Here is a 19,195-nt window from a genome sequence, read left to right on the forward strand (position 1 = left end):
TGAAGTAGTTTCCTAGTGTTTCTTCTAAACTGAAAGCTGAGTTATTCTGCCTTGGGCAAGGAGAACCCCCTTACTGTGGTGTACCATACACACTGCATGTGAGTGTGTCTGCTGGAGCTCTGCAGTGCCAGCTGGGCTGGGGACTCTGAGCCCTCAAAACTCAGGAGTTCTGCAGGAGAACACAGGCTGGGAGCTCTGCACAGCCCTGCTGCTGATTTAACTCAGGATTCTTTGGTTTGTGGAACAGAACTGTTCCCTCCTACAAGGCAAAGGATTGGATTTCCAATATGACAGTGAAAAGTAGTAGGATTATGGGATCAGTGTGGGAACACTTGTGTTGGAGTTTGAGCCTGTCTGCTGTGAACTGTATTTAAGACTGCTGATACTCTGAGTTGAGTAATGACACTTTTTATACAACTCTTTGAAAATCAGATACAAGTGTGTCCTTTAAAATTTCCCGTAAGAAGTTGAGATTTATCATGGCAAGTATCTACATAAGTAGAGAGAAAATGTTGATATTAAGCTGTTAAAGCTGAAGCATTTGAAAATCTCTTCCATGATCCTAAACTTTTAGCATAAAAATTCTGGTTATGATTTTTCTTCTGTCATGAAAATTGGAAGTCAGGCTTATTTTCTGAAAGATCCCTTTAACGGAGAGATTTTCATGCTTAAAAGTGTTAAATATTTGGTTTCCCCCTCATGAGGTTCTGAAACTGTTTCTTTCAGTAGAGTTGAAATAAAAACAGTCAGCTGTGAATCGTGTTCTCTTCTTTGCTTGTCTCCATGGTAGTGAAGTGATTTAAGTTGGTATGTCCCTCTCATTCCTTGTAAGACTGCCATCCTTTTTAAATGTGAGCTGTTTTAGTTCTCAGTGCTGGGATTCAGACAGTACTCAGACTCAAAATGTAGCTTCTGCTCTACCATGTAGTAGTTGGGGTGTTCTGCAGTGTGTTAGAAAAAGAAGGGTCTAATATTATTAAGATGTTGTAGTTTATTTATTTTGTGCATACAGACAAAAAGATCAACCTATAAGGTTGGGGTGTTTTTTTGTTTTGGTTTTTTTTTTGTTGTTGTTGTTGTTTGTTTTTAAAGGTGTAGGAGATAAAAAGAAATGGATTTCTCCCTTGGAAGAGCAGAACTTGTTTCATGGAAGTATTAACCATGCTTCAACAGTAACATATATCTCCTGTCAGATTTCTGAATTTAAGGAAATGATAAAATAATCAAATTTAAAACTAGATCAACTGGTGAATCTCTGGATATCATATCTCCATTTGTTGACATATAACATGAAGTGTTTAAAAAGTTTGACTCTGCATGCAGGTCACATGTGAGAAAATACTTGTCACAATAGAGCTGTACAAGATATTTATGGTCTCCAAAAAAGAGAAAATATAGTCCACAATTCAAGAAACTTTAGTTAATAAACAAAGTTTATTCCAAAATATGCAACAATGGAATAATGAGACATAATAAGTGTTAGACACTTTTCCCAGAAGCTCCATGCAAGGTGATATACAGAGCTCTCATAAGATTTTTCTGGCATGTACTTTTTTCTTCTTTGTTTCCCTTAGCACAGGAAAACATCCATTAGTGATTCTAATCATGCACCTATTATGTTCTCTTCATCCTTAACCTGCCCTAATAAGTTGAAATAGCTTGCTTTTTAAATGCAAGACTTCAGAGAAACTGATTGGATTTTAACAGCATTCACTAAGAAAATGTCTTGAGTTACATTAAATATGTAATGTAATGGTAATTCCATTAAATTTAATTGCTGCTTCTCTTACTGTGCCTTTGTTAGAGTGTTGTATGACTGGGAAAAACAATTTGAGTGTGTGTTGTGTTTTAAGCTGTGTTGAGACTTGAACATACAGATGTCTGTATATTAAGAACTTGACCTGGAAATAAAATATTTGAAATTTGTACATTTATTTGTATAGTAATGACAGGGAGCCCCTTGTGTATGAAAGGGCTCTGTAGGATGATCCAGATTTCAACACTTCTTCTATTGCTGCAAGTACATGGTCTGGTATTAATTAATTTCAGTATCCATTGGAGGCCTCTTCCTAACCCTGCAATGCTTGAAAGAAACACATTTGGTGAATTGTCCAATCTGACATCACAAAGCAGACATACTCTCCAAATGTTCTCACTCAATTCAGTGGTAATTTGTTTTGTTGGTTGTCAGTGAAATAAGATATTATGACTTTATTTTAGGAACAGCAGTAAAAACTGTGATCCATATTTTGCTGAAATACTGAACAGTAAACCAGAGTTTCTTCTTTGCAGCAGTGGACAACATTAAAAAAAATATTACTGAACATTTATGTAAGTCCTGCTCATATCTAGAGCAAGACTTGCTAATATGAAGTTTTTAAAGTATGAGGTTTTGGCACTGGTGAAGGGAAGGACAGTGATGATGTTGTAAATGCTGATATTTAGCACAGCAAGGACCTCGCCATGATTAAGGGAGCTGCTGTAGAAGATTGGTGACACAGTAATCTGGTTCTTGAGAGATCTTTTATAATGCAAATAATAACTGCCTAAAATTTTACTGGTTTTTTAGGCACTGGCAGAAGCTGAACCCTCAGTGCTGCTCATACTGCTTTAATCTTTTTATATGTAGGTAGTGGGAGACCTTTTGATTTGTTAAAGACTTTAAGTCTTTTCCAGCTCTGCTGTAAACACATCTTCTGGCAAGAAATTATTTGTGACATGCAGAACTGAGTAGGAAAGATTTAGAAAATGGATTCTAAAAGAGGTCATTGTCATTAATTTAAATTTGTTTCTAACATTTCAGATATTTCTTCTTGCCTGTCCTCCATGTCGGACTGCAATGATTCTCTTCAGGTATTACCTCTTCCTTACTGTATTTCTGTCTACTTGTACAATGTATTTTAGAAGTTAATCACTGCTTAATTTATAAAATACTAAGGGAAATATCAAGTTGGAAAGGCATATTGGTTGGATTGAAAAATGACACTTTGAAAAGGGTCAGGGCTTAAATCAGGGTGTTGGGCCCCTTATCCTTGCTTCTTGTATGTTGGTGGGTTTGACCTCACTGATGAACAGGAATTAGCTCAGTAACAGTGGATTAATGCAGGTTAATGTAGGAGCTACTATAATTTGTGTCATGGGCCTTGAACCTTTTTTCCATCCTCAGTAGAAATCAGTAACTGGGCCTTGCTGGAAGCCATTTAGACACTCTGGGTCTGATTTCAAAATTGTGATAGGTAAAGTTAAATAGGCAAAGCAAATTCTCTCTGGCTTTGTTGGGTATTTCTCAGACCTGTGCAGTCTTTTCTAAAACACTGCATGTTGTTGCTAAGTTCTGCAGCAGCAGAGCCTGCAGCAGCAGCTGAGGCTGCAGCCAATGTGCTGAGGGGAGGGTCAGGGACTCTGTGGGCAGTGGTATTTGGCTGTAGCTGCCACTGTGGCATTAAACTCTGCTCTTCCTTGTCTGAGTCTGGGCAAAAATGATGCTGGGGGAATGCCTCACACAGTGTTTCTGCAGCTTTTCCCTGCTATTCCTTATTTCTGCAGGGATTATGCTGAACTAATACTCTGTATTAGCATCTCTCTTGGAGAGTGTGAGAATATGTCTGCTGTCCAGGAAATCTTTGCTAAAGACCAGTTATAGAGCAGAGGCCACAATATTTGTTGTTTTTCAGAATGAGTATATCTATTTTCTCACACCCTGACAGCATATAAATTATATTTGAAAATCTGTTTTAAAATTGTAGTACCTTTTCCTCCCTCAAGTTACTTTTAAATTCCTAGGAGTTTGACAGACAGTGGTGGGAGACAGTTTATTCTTTACTTTGTGTCTAATGTAAAATAGACTGAAACAGTTCTGATACCAATTATCCATTCCTGTGATACAACAGTAGTTCAACAAAATATGGCTAAAAGCTATACAAGTGACAGTGTATAATACTACTTTCCTGCCTTGTGCTTTGCTTAGGACTTGCTGTTGCATTTTGATAAATGTAATTATTTTATTTAAGGGAATTCTTTCAAATTATTAAGGCTTTACTTTGAAGCTGCTCATGCACAGCATTAAAGAGGAGTAAAACCCTTTATCAAAGATGCTGTATTAAGCTCTGGAAGACAAATGAACAGCAGAATTCCAACTATTTAGCAGCTTGCATCATGAACAGGATTATGGGCAGCCCAGGCTTTCTAGGAACCCAAAGCTCATTACAGAAAGCAGCCCTACTTTAGGAAATTCTTTAAGTGTGTATTTAAAGATAGGATTTGGTCCAGTTTTATTGCATTTAGTAGTGACTTAATTAAAATTCAAGCCTAAACCATTTTTTAAGTGTCTTGATATCTTTTATTGAAGAGATACTACATAAAAGAAGTGAAAATATTATTATTGCGTTTTATTTCCATGGGTGAAAAGAATATCTCATCTCTTTTCTAAGGTTGCAGATGCATATGCTGAACGGGGCCCTGTTAGCATTGCTGTTTCCTGTTGTTAATACACGACTGGTGAGTGTAATGTGCTTTTCCTCCTCCTTTTTTATTTATTTCTAAAATATTATCTTTGGAGTGATGTCAGATGTTTGCTTTGCTTTTCCTTTTAAAGTTCATTTACCAGGCTGCAGACTCCTGGTCAGTACAGTGGAGCCAAAATAGCAATCTTGGATTTTTGGATGTTTATAAGTTGGTATGAGAAGACAGCACTGCTGTATTGAGTGTTAGCTCCATTCTAGCCATTAATGGAGGGAAAACTTGATGGCTTTGAAGGAGGCTTTCACAGGTTAGCCTTGTGGCCTGTGGTCAAAATTCAGTTTCAGGCTTTTCAAACTCTGTAAATATAAGATTCCTCAGGCCTGGAAGATGCCAAATGTTATTGTTGGCTGTAATTCCCTCTCCCACAAGATTAGGCACAGCAGATATTATTTTTTTCCTATAAAAGTTTTCAAATCTGCTGTAAAACTTCAGTCTCTTGGACAAAAAAAAAAATAGCCTGGATCTCCACTTGCAAGTCTTGATTGTCTAAATAAGATGAAGTATAAACTTAATGCTTATGTGCAGTTTGCAATTACATTTTTATTAAAACTTGGTACTGTTGAAGAGGCAACAAATTAATAAAACTAGTGTTCTTTTCCTGATAAGGAAAACTCTTTTTATTTTGTATTTAAAACCATCTAGTTCTTAAGTATATATAACCTTAGGCATGACAAAATTGGTCTGGGTAACCTTTGAAGGAAAAAATGTTGAACTATTTAATAAATCATTAGCTTGTATTTTCTCTGCCATTATCACAGATCTCATTCATATTAGGGCAGTGGTGATTAAACAGGAAAGATAAAGACTACTTATAAAATTGTTCCTATAATTTGGAACAGAATAGCTAAAAGATACTGTCCAAGAGTAAATATTTTCGGAACAATTACAATTCAGGATATTTTTGGCCTAACAGCTGCTTGCCAGGCTTTTCACTTTTCCATGTTTCTTCTGGCACAGGATAATGTGGGTGATGTTGTACAGCACTGCCTTGATCCAGACTCTCATGGCAGACACACATTCTGCTCCACAACTCTCACTTTGTTTTTAACACCAATATTGTCCTGAAACAGGAAATGTCTCCTAAAACCTAGTAGGAATTAAAAAAAAAAAAAAACCAAAAAAAACCTTTATTTTTTCTAAGCTGGCTGCTCTGTTTTTTTTAATACCTAAGTGAAAACCTTTTGATTCAATCATTCAGAATGAGAGACCATCATTGCTTCAGTAGATGATGGATGTTTTAGTGGGTTTCAGGACTTGGACTGTAAGTGTTAATTTGTTCAAAGTAATTTCCAGAACACCTCTTACATTTTGTGGCACAGTCTGTTAGTGTCGTGTGTTTTTGCTACCAATTACATTATTTAATGAGATACAGATGTGTTTTTGTAAATATGCTTTGCTGTTAAGTTATCCTAAATTGGAAGCTTCTGGCATAGTTTCATGGTTTCAATTTTCTTGTAATGTATCTCAATTTTTTGTAGTTTTTTTCTTTTAGAACCTCAGTAATTTCAAAATTCTTTTAAAATAGTAGTGTATTGCCAGTGAAAAAGGAGAGCTGACATATTCACTGAAACTAGAGTAGAAAGTTTCTACCTTCTATTATTTTAATCTTTCAGTCAGACTATGCTAAACAATGCAGTTTAAAAATCTTGTTGGACTATTACAGGCACCTGGGATGGTGTTCAAAAAATGTAGCCTGAAAGGTGAGGTCAGTCTATTCTGTTCTTTCCAAGAAAATATTTTCCTGCCTTGGCATGAGATTGAGGTGCCAACAGTTAACAGACTTAAGCAACAGATGCACCCACTCGTATTTGTTTGGCACATAAATATTGCAGTTATTTGCTACATTATTTGCCATGTGCTGATGGAATTAAATTCTGTGCTTTGGGATAGGCATTGGATAATGATAAAACTGTTTCTGGTGCAGTCAGTGCTTTTCTGCGTTCTTCTTCCCCTTTCTGAAATAAAGGAGAAGAAGATGCTGAAGGAATTGGTGCATTAGGCTTCCAAAAGAGAGCGAGAAAAGTATAAGAGGATATATAGCAGTAGAAAAATTTCTTTTTACTCTGTATTTATATTCTGTGGCACAGAGTGTAGGTCCTGATAACCTGGCTGTGCATGTAAATTCATTTAACTGCCACAAAGACTCCAACTGTTTGGAAAGTAACTGGGTTTGCTGGAGCTTTCACATTGCATTAATCAAATTTTAAATAAAAGTCTTTCCACTAGTTTAAAAGTGGGGATGTTTTGCCAGCTGATGTCCTGAAAATGTTGATATGGATAAAGTGAAAAACGGGACATGTCCCAGAAGTGTTGGATACATGGGTGTCAGCTCACATGGCTGAGATGTGCAGTTTCAATGTTTCCAGAAGCTGCTATATTCTATTCTTAGAACTATTTGGCCTGAGAAATCCACATTCTAAATCTGTGTTAGGAGCAGAATCATACTCTGAGCAGGACTTTGAGTGCATTCTGTGTATGCTCCAGTCATTGGCTGCTGTATTGTTGTTGTTTGCCTGCAATGGCTGTGCCTGCACAGCAGAATTGAATAGGTTTGGTAGCACACTGTTGTCTCTAAACTGCCTTAATCTAACTGGCACAAGAGAAAACAGCAGGAACAGTGGGGAGCTGTTGAGAGATTGTGCTTGGGTGGCTGGTAGGTGATAAAGCCAAAGTTTGTGCATATGTGAGCACTTGTACAAGCTGTGTGCATTAAAATGGTATGAGCGTGTTGTTTACTGATAATGTCTAAGAAAGTGGCTGGTACAGTACAGTGTGGTGTTTATTTGGCTGTGTTCTAGATGTCCTACAGGAAAGACCAGAATCTGAGAGTTGAGTCCCTTCTATTCCTTTTCTGCCACATTCTGCAGTCTTTGTAGAGAATGATGGAGGAGGTGCTCTTGAATGTTGCAGTGCTTGAGCCAGGGTATAAATAATTAACAGAGAGTGCAGTGCTACTGTCAGAAACCAGAACAAAGTGTCAACCTGTGAGCCCACTGAAAGCCAGCTGCTGTGTCTGAATGTTTAATCTAAGTTAGTATTATGTCCATGCTCTTTTGGGGTGAACTCAGAATATCTGACTTCTGGGCTCCACTCTACTGCTGCCTTGAATAAATTTTCCTAAGCTCAGTTCAGTGCATGGAAAGATCTCATTGTTCTCTTTGGGCAGTAGCTGGTTTAAGTTAGAAAGTGAAGTCTTACTTATTTTCACAAAGAGATTCTTTAAATCCTTGTGCCTTGTCTTCATTTCCAGTTTCTCCTCACATGTGAAAGGTGCTTGTGTTGAGTGAGTCTTTTATTGATAAAACTGTTTATAGACAAGGCACAAGATGCAGGTGAGTTAGTTGCTCAGTGCAGCTTGCTTTTTGTGTTTGCTGTAGCCTGGCTGTATAACTTGAGTACTTGGCTGTACAGCAACTCTGCAGCTCTATAGCAGGAAATGCACTTGCAGAATCACCAGGCTTCAGAACAAGCAGTCTTTTACAGTGGGGAAAAAGATGTTTTGTTTTACACACAGAAAAATACTGTCAACACTACTGCAGCATAACAACTGTTACTCTGTTCTCAGGAGTGTCCCAGCACAGTGTTTGTGTAACAGATCCTCACAACTCCACGGCTGTGGAAGCCCTTTTGACACCACAGATAAATGGAGAATGCTCCTTGGCAGGAGTGAGTGCCTCATGTTGTGGTGTTTATATCAGGAGCAATTGTTTCTGAAATGGGAGAGGTACAGCTTTTTCTCCAGTTATGATCACTGCTTTAGCCCCATCCCAAATAATTTTAATTCCCTCACTTTGCTCTCTGTCTTGTTCAATGACAGTAGGAAATGTTCAGATTTAGGAAACCACACAATTTTCATGAAGTTTTTGCTTTTGCTTAGTTACCTTGTTGGTGTTTGTTTTGATACAGAATACTTGGAATGAAATAACCCAACAGATTGTATGGGAGGGTTGGTTTAGCTTAGTCCCTACAGGAGCTGGCTCACCACCTTGGAGGTTACCATCAGGACACACACAGTGTCCAGTGGGGGAATGCCAGGACTTTTTGGTTTTAGAATCTTCTAGATTCATCAAATCTTCTACATTCAAAATAGGATATAAGAATTGTTAGTTGAATTTAAAAGATCACTATGTTATTTACCAACTGTTTTACTACTGGTTAGGAAGAAAATCAAACTCTCTTTCAACCTCTCTTCTGTTGATGTAGAAATTTCTGTAATGTTTCAGTTTCAAGGCTGTGACTTCAGTGTCTCAGAAGAGTCATAGAAAAGGAAGGCTTTTCTCCCCACTCCCTGCTTCCCAACACACAAGCCACAGTGGTAGGTCCTGTATCTGAATTCCTCTGGCTGGAAAATGACAGAATGAGTCTGCATTTGAATAAAGGTTTTTCATTATTCCCATGAGATTTCATACTTGTGGTATTGTCCAATTTTCAATTCAGAAAAATACTGCAAGAGTGTGGCTTTTCAGCTCTGTAAGTCAGATGCAGTAAAAAGCTGAATTCTGAATTTTTGAGTGTTTTCTACTACTGTTCAGTTTAAAATGTGCTGCTTTAGTGTAATAGATATAGGCTAAGGTACTTATAGATGGGACTGACTTTCATCCCCTTTTCTAACTGATAAAGAGCTAGAAATAGTTGGGTCTGGATTAGGAGTCTCAAACACAGTTATGGCTGAAGTTATTTTTAGTATTATTTTAGGTATCTGACTTCTTAGAAGAGAATTTACACTAATTCAAATAAACACACAAGTATCTAATTGTAATTTCCCAAAAGTTGGCAGCAGGTGAGAAAAACTGGTAATTTGTTTACACGTAATTCTGCAGCTTGTCTTTAAAACCAAGAAGTGACCAGTCATTTTCTATTTTAATTTATATTTGCTCAAGCAATTCTGTACATGCATGCAGGTTGCTATAAATCAGGTATTTAGATTTTTTGCACAGGCCTCCTCAGTAATTACTTCTGTGTGTGTATATATATATATATATATATATATATATATGTGCATATATATATATATATAAAAGACCTCATTTATGGAGTTCCCTTACAAGGTGCCAAGCATATTTTCTTTCTAAAAAGACTTCTGCTCTCTGGGGGTGTGCATAATTTCTGATCTAATTATTTGAGTGGTTTGCATTGTTATTGGTGATTCATGCTAGCAAAGAAATGGAAAGAGCAACCTTATGTTACTTCTTGGTTGTACTTTTGACTAATTTTGGGAATTACCTACTGGAAGTGCAGTGTTTGTGTTAAGGGGGATGGTATGGGTACTGTTAGCTGCACTTTCAAGGCACTGACTATTAATGTTTGTTATTATGCATAGGTGATAAAATAATTGAAGGCATTGTCATGGTTTAGAAAGAGAATTATTCCTTGCAACTTGGTTGTTAGTGATGAAAAATACTTACAAGTATTTTCCTTATTCCACAGCTTCCATTTGAAATGGAGATTTATTACATCCAGCATGTGATGCTTTATGTTGTGCCCATCTATCTGCTGCACAAAGGAGGTAGGTAGGCAGTTTACTCCCTATGGATTGAAGTGGTCCTATGGAATGAAAACACTTTTTAAACCAATTTTTTCTGTTTTTAATTAATAGTTCCTGATGTTCTAGTGTTCTAATGTTGGAGTTTTAGCCTAGGTAATGAGTTGTGTCAGGCACTAAACAAAAAATTGTAAAAATGGTCTTTTGCTTTAAGGGATATTTAGAATGTATTTGCACATTGCGCATTGTTTTCTTGAGCAGCATCTCTGCCATCTTGCAATATTCTCGGTTGTTGGTGGGATGTATTTTTAAGATTTTTTACCTTCTTGGATGTCTCTTGAGAAGTACCGGGACACAAAATGAGCCAAAAAAAAAAAAAAAAAGTTCTTTAGTTAGATAAATCCCAGAAATTCTGAAGCTCCAGTGGAATGTAGTGACACATATCACTGGAATTAACTAGATTGCTTGTTATCCCTTCTAACAGTATTGCTGTATTGCATTCACTTATGCCACAATAGTTCAGTAAGGCTGGGAATCCTAAATTGTTTCCCTGGCCAGTGATTTTTCTAGTTGTGGATTCTCAAAGGGAATGCACTATACATTCAGCTGGTGTGGTGCTCTGCCCCCCTCTAGTGCTGACATGTTTCTAGCTGCATTTTGTAGCAGAGCTGGATTGTTCCATCCAGAAAATAAAGTATGATCATTTGTGATCCACATGTTCAGTAGCCTTCATAACAGTGGTATGAAGTGGTACCTTTTGCTTTATGCCAGTGGGCACTTAGAATCCTTCACCCTATTTCACTGTAACCTTTGTGTTGCAGTGACCTGATTGCACTGTGACCTGCTGAGTGGAATCAAGAAAAATGATTCAGAGGAAAAGTGAAGTCTCATATTTCAAAAGATGATTCTTTTTCTCTTTCATCAGGGAAATATGCCAGCCATGTTTTAATTTTTATCCACCCTTGATATCCTAAAATTCTGTCAAATAATGCCAAAGTGCAGGGTAGTTGTAGGAGTTACACAAACTCATAATCTTTGCAGGAGGAGGGTGAAGAGTAGGGAACAGAAAATGTAAGCAGCTGTGGAGTGAACTGTAGGTAGTGACAAACAAAGCTCTTGTTATGTCAATAAATCATTTGGTGGCCTTGGAGTTCCCATCTGAGGTCACTTTAAGACAGTCCTTAGCTTTAAAAAGGCTTGGCCTTGGATGATGATTGATGTGTTCTTTTAAGTTTTGATACTTTGGTGGCTTGGTTTGGCTTTTTGCTTGTTTTGAAGTAGAGGTTCTTCAGGGTTTGGGACTGACAAGAGCTGGATTTGCAGTTTGAAGGCTTTGCTGTTGCACTTGTCACCCTGGCTCAGTATTCTGAACCCCTGCCCTGTATTTATGAGCAGGTATTTGCTGCCATCTAACGTTCACGTGATGGCAGTAAAATTGCTTAAAGAACTTCGTTGGCTAAACGCGTGGATTGAGATTGCTCTGGGCTGTTTAACTATTGACTGCTCCATTTCTTATGCACTTGGCTCCTCGTCACCTGACTGGCTGTAACAAAACCCCCATGAGCTCCTGCCACAAGTGACCTAATAGATCCTTTTTGGTGGAAAAATGATGCAGCCTTAAAATATTTGTTAATTTTGTCATTTCACTAGTGCCTCTGTTTAAGTATTTTATGAGTAGGTCACACAGGCCTTTGTCCTGAGTTCTGTATCTTGTGAAAATTTCTTTTTCATTGCTGACATTGATCAACATGCAGCTTGAATTCAGTATTGTAAACAGCAAGTTCCATTAGTGAATCTGTGGATTATGATTGAGAGAAGTAATTGAAGGCTAGAAAGTTGAAAAAAATGGAAAGGAATGGATTATATTTGGAAAAATATACTACTTCAGTTTTATTGGGAATCTGCCCATATTACTGGTGACCTTGAGAGGATCCAAATGTTTCTCAAAGATAGAGTGAGCAGAAGACCTGAAGCAGAGTGGATTTGAGGCTCAGGCTATGGAGAACTGCACCCTCCAGTTTGCTTACAATGCCCTAATCAGGTATTGCACCAGCTATGCACACATACCCAACTGCCTGCTGAAGTTTTTCCTCTTTGAAAGGAAACTGGTGACAATAAGCAAGGTCTGTAATAATTTATTTTCTGTCTTTTCCTGCTGCTTTTTACAGTGGTGCAGGCTGGTCATGCTGCACTGGCAACCTTTATATCCTTCCTGACCCTGTAAGAGTGGGGGATTTGCCACACTTGGCAGCACGTGGGTGAGAGAGGTGTTTGGAGCTCAGGCTTTGGTGTTGCACAGTGAACTCACTGGAGCTGTAGGACATGGATCCCTTCTGGGGATTAAAAACTCCTCTTCCTCTTCCCTCTCACACCTCTCTGTACTGAGTGAATATAAATTTCCATACTTCCCTTTCTTAACATATTTTCTTTCTAAGTGCATATATGCATGTATACATAGCATGCATGCCAGGCTAGACAAATGAAATGCTTTTAGGCCGTGGCTCATCTTTCTTTGAGGCACCAAGGGACTCTCATGCAAAACAGATGTAGTGTGGATGTGACAAGCCAGCACACAAGAGTCCTTCCTCAAGTCAGTTCTCACATAACATCTATCTGCAGTTGGCACTTTTATTTTACTGGATGAATCTCACCTTGTGTCACCTGCCTCCCAGAACTGCAGTATGCATCTGAGCAGTACACAGCATCCCAGAAACTGCTGGAGCAGTTGAACCAAACCTCACAGGTCACTGTTTGTTTTCTCTTGTCCTTAAGAAGTCAGACTCTCAGAGACCTTCAGTGGGATCAGAACAACTAAATTCTTAAACTGTGTATTCTTAAGATAGTGAAAAAAAAAATCTAGTTTGCACTACATCAGGTTTAGAGACCAATGATGATGACTATTTCTGACTGTCTTAAGCTTGTTTGGTCAGGTTTTCCAGTGGATTTGACAAGATCAGGTGTACACCTTATTTCAGTACATCAAATCAGACTGGTAGTTAATCAAGGTGGAATTGTTATTTCCTTAGTGCAGTGATCAAACGATATTCTAAATTACATTATTCCACAGCAGTCTGAAATAAGAGTGAATTTGCAGCAGCTCCCTAGAGCTCAGGAGATAATCTGCCCTGTGTTTTGATATCCCCAGTGTTATTTATTTTTGTTAGTAACTCCGGTAGGTAGAAGAGGCGGTGGAGTTGAGGTGTTTGGGGTTCTGCGGCTGCAGGGAGCGATGCTGAGCGACTGTCGGGCGGGGGCTCTGTCGGGGCGGCTCCGTGGCGCTGGTGCCAGCGGGCTGTGCTGCGGCGGGGCCGGGCCGGGCCGGGCCGGGCCGGGCCGGGATGGCCTCGCCAGGGCCGGGCCGCACTGTGCGCCGCCCCGTGTGCCTTAGGAGCCGATTTGCCGCTGAATAAATGAGTTGTTTGCTGGGAAGAGAAGCAGAATTTGGTTTTTAGGCAAGTGCTGTATAAGTCCCAAAGCCCTTTTTGTGCAGAGGTGGCACGAGAAGAGCAGCTCTGTGGCACTGTCGCAGTCGTTGAAGCTGTTGGTTTTATTTTCCTTGCTCCCGCAGGATGCCTGTGCTGTGCTCAGCAGCCGGGCAGGAGCCGCCAGCACCGGCGGCGCTCCTGACCCCAGCGCAGCCTGGACTTGCTGGAAGATGCTGCACACAGATACCAAGCACAGATGAAAGGATCGCTTTTCCTTTGGTTGTAAATTAGGAAAGTGCAATTAAAACACTAAACTTGTGTTTTCCATTGGCTGTTAGGACCATATTTAAAGACTTTTTTTAGCTGTTGCACCCTATGTCAGCCACTTTCCCACTTGGTGACACTTCCTTGCCTTTAGTGCCTTTAGCTAATTCTTTCCTTAGCTTTTTAAAGGGGTTATCAAGCAGGCTTTATTATATACCTTTAGTAGTAATCCAGGAGAAATATCACTTCATATTTAGATATACTTAGGCAGTCATAAATCTAGTCCATCTCAATCTTAATTTAAATACTGGATAATGTGTGATGCAGCTCTTTTGCAAGAGCTTACTCTTACTTACTTTTCAGTAATTTAACTGAATTACTTAGAGACCTATCGTCTCTTGCATGTTATTTCCCTACTCTGCTTCTAGCAATTCCATTTTCTATTCCAGATTCCTCTACCTGCTGAATGCCCTGTGTTAGACATAAATGTGTGGTTTGCTGTTGAGCTGTGCTTGTGCCGTGGCAGATTGAGCAGCAGGGTAACTCTGTGTGCTGCTACTCTCCTGTAGCTTGAATATTCGAGGATAATCTTGTTTGGTGATTTAAGAGAGATAAAGAGGAAGACGAGATATGTCCCTGTCCTGTGACCCTCTGAGCTTTATGCACTGGGCAGTTACAGTTAGTTTGAAAAATGAAATATCTCTCCAGGAGATGGAGAAATTTAGAAGGGCAGGTGCCAGTATCTGGAAGAACTGCTACTATATGAAGGTAGAGGAAGTGCTGCTGCTTTATGGAACATAAAAAATGATTCCTGAGAGAAGCAGGAATCTTACACATGGAGTCAGAACAGCTGTAGGGAAACATGGAATTCAGAATCATCCTCTTGAAAACATTTTTTCCCCTGTTTTCCCCTGGAAAGGAAGTTTTATCTCTAGGCTAGCTCAATAGGCCACTCAGCTGGAATTAACTGGAATTAACCCTCTGATCAAGGGAAAGAAAAGGAAAATAAATTTGCACACATATTTTTGTAAGTTTGAAAATGAAATAATTGTAATAGTTGCTCTGAGTTTTGGATTAAGCAGGTCTACTTATAATTGTAAGACGACTGAGAGTGTGCAGCACTGGAAAGCTCATAATGCTCTATCAAGTGTAGTGGGAATGAAAGCAAGACATTAAAGAGATTATTTTAAACCCTACTAAATTAAAAATTTGTACTATATTTAGATTCTAATTCTCTAATTCAAGCAGAGGAGTAATTTTGTCCTGCATTATGTTCTCACAGAAATACAAAAGGAGTATTGCTTTCTATTAAGTTGTGTTCAAATTTTCAGAAGCCTGTGTATTGAGAATTTGAAATAAAAATAATAGTTCATAAGAACATTTGACGTAGAACATTGTGGGGAGGGAACAGTATAAAAATGGAATCTCTTTGTTGATCCTTAGTTTTTTAAAGCTATTCTTCCATTTCTTAGATGGCAAAATTATCAACTTGGCATATTCAAGGTCAACAAAGTATTGTTTAGAAGCAGTGGAAGAACCCCAAACTCTTCAGTCTATATGGAATCCTTTGTATCAATGCTATTGAAATAATGAAGTGCAATTTAAATGGAGGTATCCCCTGCCATGCTATTTCAACACAGGAGCAAACATGCAGCCTGCCTAGATGGCCCCAGCTTGGAATGGTCTCAGCTGTCTGGGGAGTGAGTGTTTTTGAGAATGAGATCAGTGTCAGACTGGCACTTGGACTAAATTTCCTTAAGTGCTTAATGTATAAGAACTGCCTATGACCCTTCATAAACAGAGTGAAACTCTGCTCCCACCTACAGAAATTGATTTCCTATGCAAGCACCAAGTAGATTTTGCCAAAGGCAACACTGGCCCTTCAAACAGCCACTCAGCTGGCTCTCAATTTTCCTGTTTGTGTTTTTCTTTTAACAGACTGTACTATGGAAAATAGACCACACTGCTCCATTAAACAGCAATCCATTGAATAGCAGGGCTGTAGAGTAATAAAATCTAGAGTGGGTATTTATATAATGAGAAATGTACAGAAAATATCTCAGGTATGAATTTAAAATTAGTTTCCCAAAGCACACGGTGGAAGCTAGAGTGCTCCAAAATGTTTTTGTGTGGAGGTCAGTGTTTCCTTTTTGTCCTTTGATGTCCAAATAGTGCTACTGCTGAAAATCACACCATTATTTTCAGGATTGCAAAGTCTAATAAGGAGGGATATTTTTAGTAGGAAGCAAGACCAAAAATCTGTAGAGAGCAAAAGTTGCTGTTATATTTTTTTTTTAAATTTTGCAACAGAGCAAGGATGTAGCAGAGGGAAATTCCTTGCTGAAGGAACCTGAACAGCTCTGCTGAGGAGCCTTTGAAATACCATTCCCTGATTAGACTGAAGCTGGACATGAGAAACCTGGGTTCAAAGCCAAATTTTGCCATGGATCTGTGTTGTCATCTTGTGCAATTTCCTTGGTCTTTTAATGACTGTTGTGTCCCTCCAGCCTCATTTTATAGTTGGGGTCACTTGCCTGTATTAGTATTTATACCCTACCTGCCCTGTAAGTCACGTGGAAATGGAGGTGTCTGTATTTTAGCTTTCCTGGGTGCTCACCCCTTTAGACTCTCACCAGGCTTTGTCGAACACTTTTGAAATAACACAGGCAACTGCCAACAGAAACCTAATTTGGTTTAACACCGCTCAGCCAGTTCCCGGGAGCTGCTTTGATACCTTATTTAAATTTCATGCTGTGTTTTGTATCTAGGTTAAACATGCACCTAAAACTGCAAGGACAATATAAATAAATTTTGCAAGACAAGCAGTGTTTTCTTTACAGCAGAGGAGGGAGTACAAAGAGTTTCTGTAAAGCTTGACCAGGTCACCCAAAGTTGGTGTAACCAAAAATAGAACCATGATCTGCACTCTGACACCAAGGCTCATTCCTCCTCCTTCTCTTCTCTCTGTAATGAAAAACCATATTCAAGGTGGTGTCACCTATCTGATGGTTTCAGGCCATGGAGTTTAATGAATATTGCTGTCCAGTCAAGACTTCTGTACTGTTTTCTAAATAGGATGCCAGCTCTTAGCTCACACTTGCCAAGTGCATCCCAAGAATTACTGTTGGGGATTTTTTCCCTTTACCTGCAGAACTCAAAGTGATTCCTGTAGAGTTCTCTTTTACCTTTGGTTTTACTTGCTGCTCAGACACTTCTGGCCTTCAACCTCCCACTGCATAAGAAACCTTTCAAGCTGCCCTGTGCCCAAATGTATCACAGGTTCCCCAGTCCCAGCCTGCTCCCTGGCCCTGGTGTGCAGAGGTACCTGGGGTGATGGCACTGCTGCTGGCTCCTCCTTAGAACCAGGAGGGGTGTGTGGGGTGCAGCTGTGCTGCTGGCACTCACACACACACAGAGTCTTACCTGTGCAGCAGCAGCACAGCACTTGTGCTCTTGGCAGTGGGCACTGAGTGGATGTGCAGTTTGAGACAGCAGCATGTCCATGATTTTGAATCTGTAGCACTCACAAAATGCTATTGAATTGAACTTATTTCAGGTAACTATTGCAAAATCAATTTGAACTGGCATGATGGGTACAAATTACAGAAGGAAACTGTGCAGAAAATAATTTTGAAAGGGCCACAGAGGTTGAGGAAGCATTGCTCTAGAGACCTTAAACCTGAGCTGGGATGCAGCATTAAACAGTGCTGTGGTCACAGCAGTTACATGCATTTATCTCCACAGGATGCCATAAACAGGCATTTTCATAGCAGCTCTGGTCTGGTGGGTGCTGTGGTAGCTGCTCTGCATGTGGAGTTATTTAAGTTCCCAGTAGCCTTGTACAGTGTATGCTGAAGTCTTTCATTACTTCCTGGTAATTACTGAGTGTGCTGGCTAGCCAAGGCCAGTATCAATATTGCACTCTGTGCTCTAAGCTGTCCTTTGAGTACTGGATACATGTTTCAGTATTTAATAATATCTAATGGATCAGAGAGCAGATAAAGGCAGATAAAAATTGCCAGCGTATTTTTATAATCCTCTGAAACTCTTACAGCTGCCAAACAGCATGACATTGTGCATCTTTCCTTCATGTTCTGAGGCTGTTATTAAAGTAATAGAAAGTAATATTTTTCTACCTATCTTACAGTGCAATTTTCATGTCTGCTACTAAGAGTCTAGAGAACTCTGTAAACTGGTTTTGTTCTTACCAGATGAAATTTGAATATTTAATTCCCAAGATAGTCTTGTATCTATGAGTACTTTTATTAAATCTGATTTCCTTGGTACATTCTAGATCAGGGAACATTGTGTTTTGTCAGTAAAGCCTGGTTTTGAGAGGGTACAAAAAGGTTGGAATAATATATCTGCTACTTCATTTGAAGGGAAAAAAGTATTTTACAGTATCTGTGGTATCTACTGATTATAAAACTGTTTGTAGTGTATAACTGAAAATATCTCCATAGCAGCTTTCATTTAAAAGCACAGCTTGTCATTAATGGATTGACCACCTGATACAGCTTTTCTGATCCTTGGCATTTTTGGTACAAGTTCCTTTTCAATAGTTGTTAAACAACCATTAAATTAGGAAATGACAATTAAACTGTGCTCTCATAAAGGCTGTGCAGGACCTGCTGCTGCCTAAGTCAGTTCTGTGCATGCTGAAATCATAATCGCTGCAAGAAGCAGGTGTTTAGGTATAAATAACCTGATTTTTGGAAGATTCATTGTACACCCTTATTGCATTATTGCTTCTGTGGTAGAAGGAAGAATGAAATAAAAATCATCGATGTTGGTGACAAATTTAGTGAGGTAACATATTGTACATTTCACTGCTGGACAAGGAGGAGGAAGCTGATCAGGTTGCTTCAGGTAAGAAATAAAGCTTTCAAATATTAATTACTGTAATGATATTGGTGAGGTTATCAGCTCAAGGCAGATGTCCTGACATCCAGGAGAGAGAGGATAATTCACTGAGAGTGTGATGGGCACAGCAGTGCAGCTGAACATTAATGTGTTCCTTTTTTTCAAGGTATCTACACCCCTGAACCGCTCTGCAATTTCTGGTGGGCTCTTTTATCCACGGGGTTTATGTTTGTGTATCATTTTAGCATCTTGCAGATCCTGGGATTGGTAAGTAAACCCAGATTAATAAATGGATAGTCTGCAAGTACCTTCGGAATAAAAACACTGAGTAGTTTGAATGTCCAGGTCTACAGGCCTAAGAATACTTGCATGGAAATTTTTGATAAGGCTACTTGTATGCATATTGCATGTTCTAATGAGCATTTGTATCTTATATCTTGCAAATACTGATAAAATAGTCATAGACTGGTTATGTACCTGCATAAATCCATTTATTAAATACACAATGGAATTTGGATCTGCTTTTTTTTCTGAAAGCTGCCCTACTTGTGTTGAGCAAATGTGTGTCACCTAACATTTTTGATTATTATAGTAATTCTCTAAATTTTCACTGCTTTTAGGTGAATCAGTGCAAGATAAA

The 19,195-nt window shown here is 38.9% G+C and overlaps 1 protein-coding gene across 2 annotated transcripts in view; it reads left to right on the forward strand.

The window, feature by feature from the left end:
- Positions 1-19,195, forward strand: part of TMEM164 (transmembrane protein 164) — a 34,863-nt gene that overhangs the window by 10,040 nt on the left and 5,628 nt on the right. For both annotated transcript variants that reach the window (XM_021547860.2, XM_021547861.2), the window contains 4 exons: positions 2,804-2,853; positions 4,431-4,497; positions 9,949-10,027; positions 18,722-18,822. In XM_021547860.2, coding sequence (XP_021403535.1) covers positions 2,804-2,853; positions 4,431-4,497; positions 9,949-10,027; positions 18,722-18,822 — 297 coding nt within the window. The remainder of the gene's footprint in view (positions 1-2,803; positions 2,854-4,430; positions 4,498-9,948; positions 10,028-18,721; positions 18,823-19,195) is intronic.

Source organism: Lonchura striata, chromosome 14, assembly GCF_046129695.1.
Source record: "Lonchura striata isolate bLonStr1 chromosome 14, bLonStr1.mat, whole genome shotgun sequence".
Classification (NCBI taxonomy): Eukaryota; Metazoa; Chordata; class Aves; order Passeriformes; family Estrildidae; genus Lonchura; species Lonchura striata.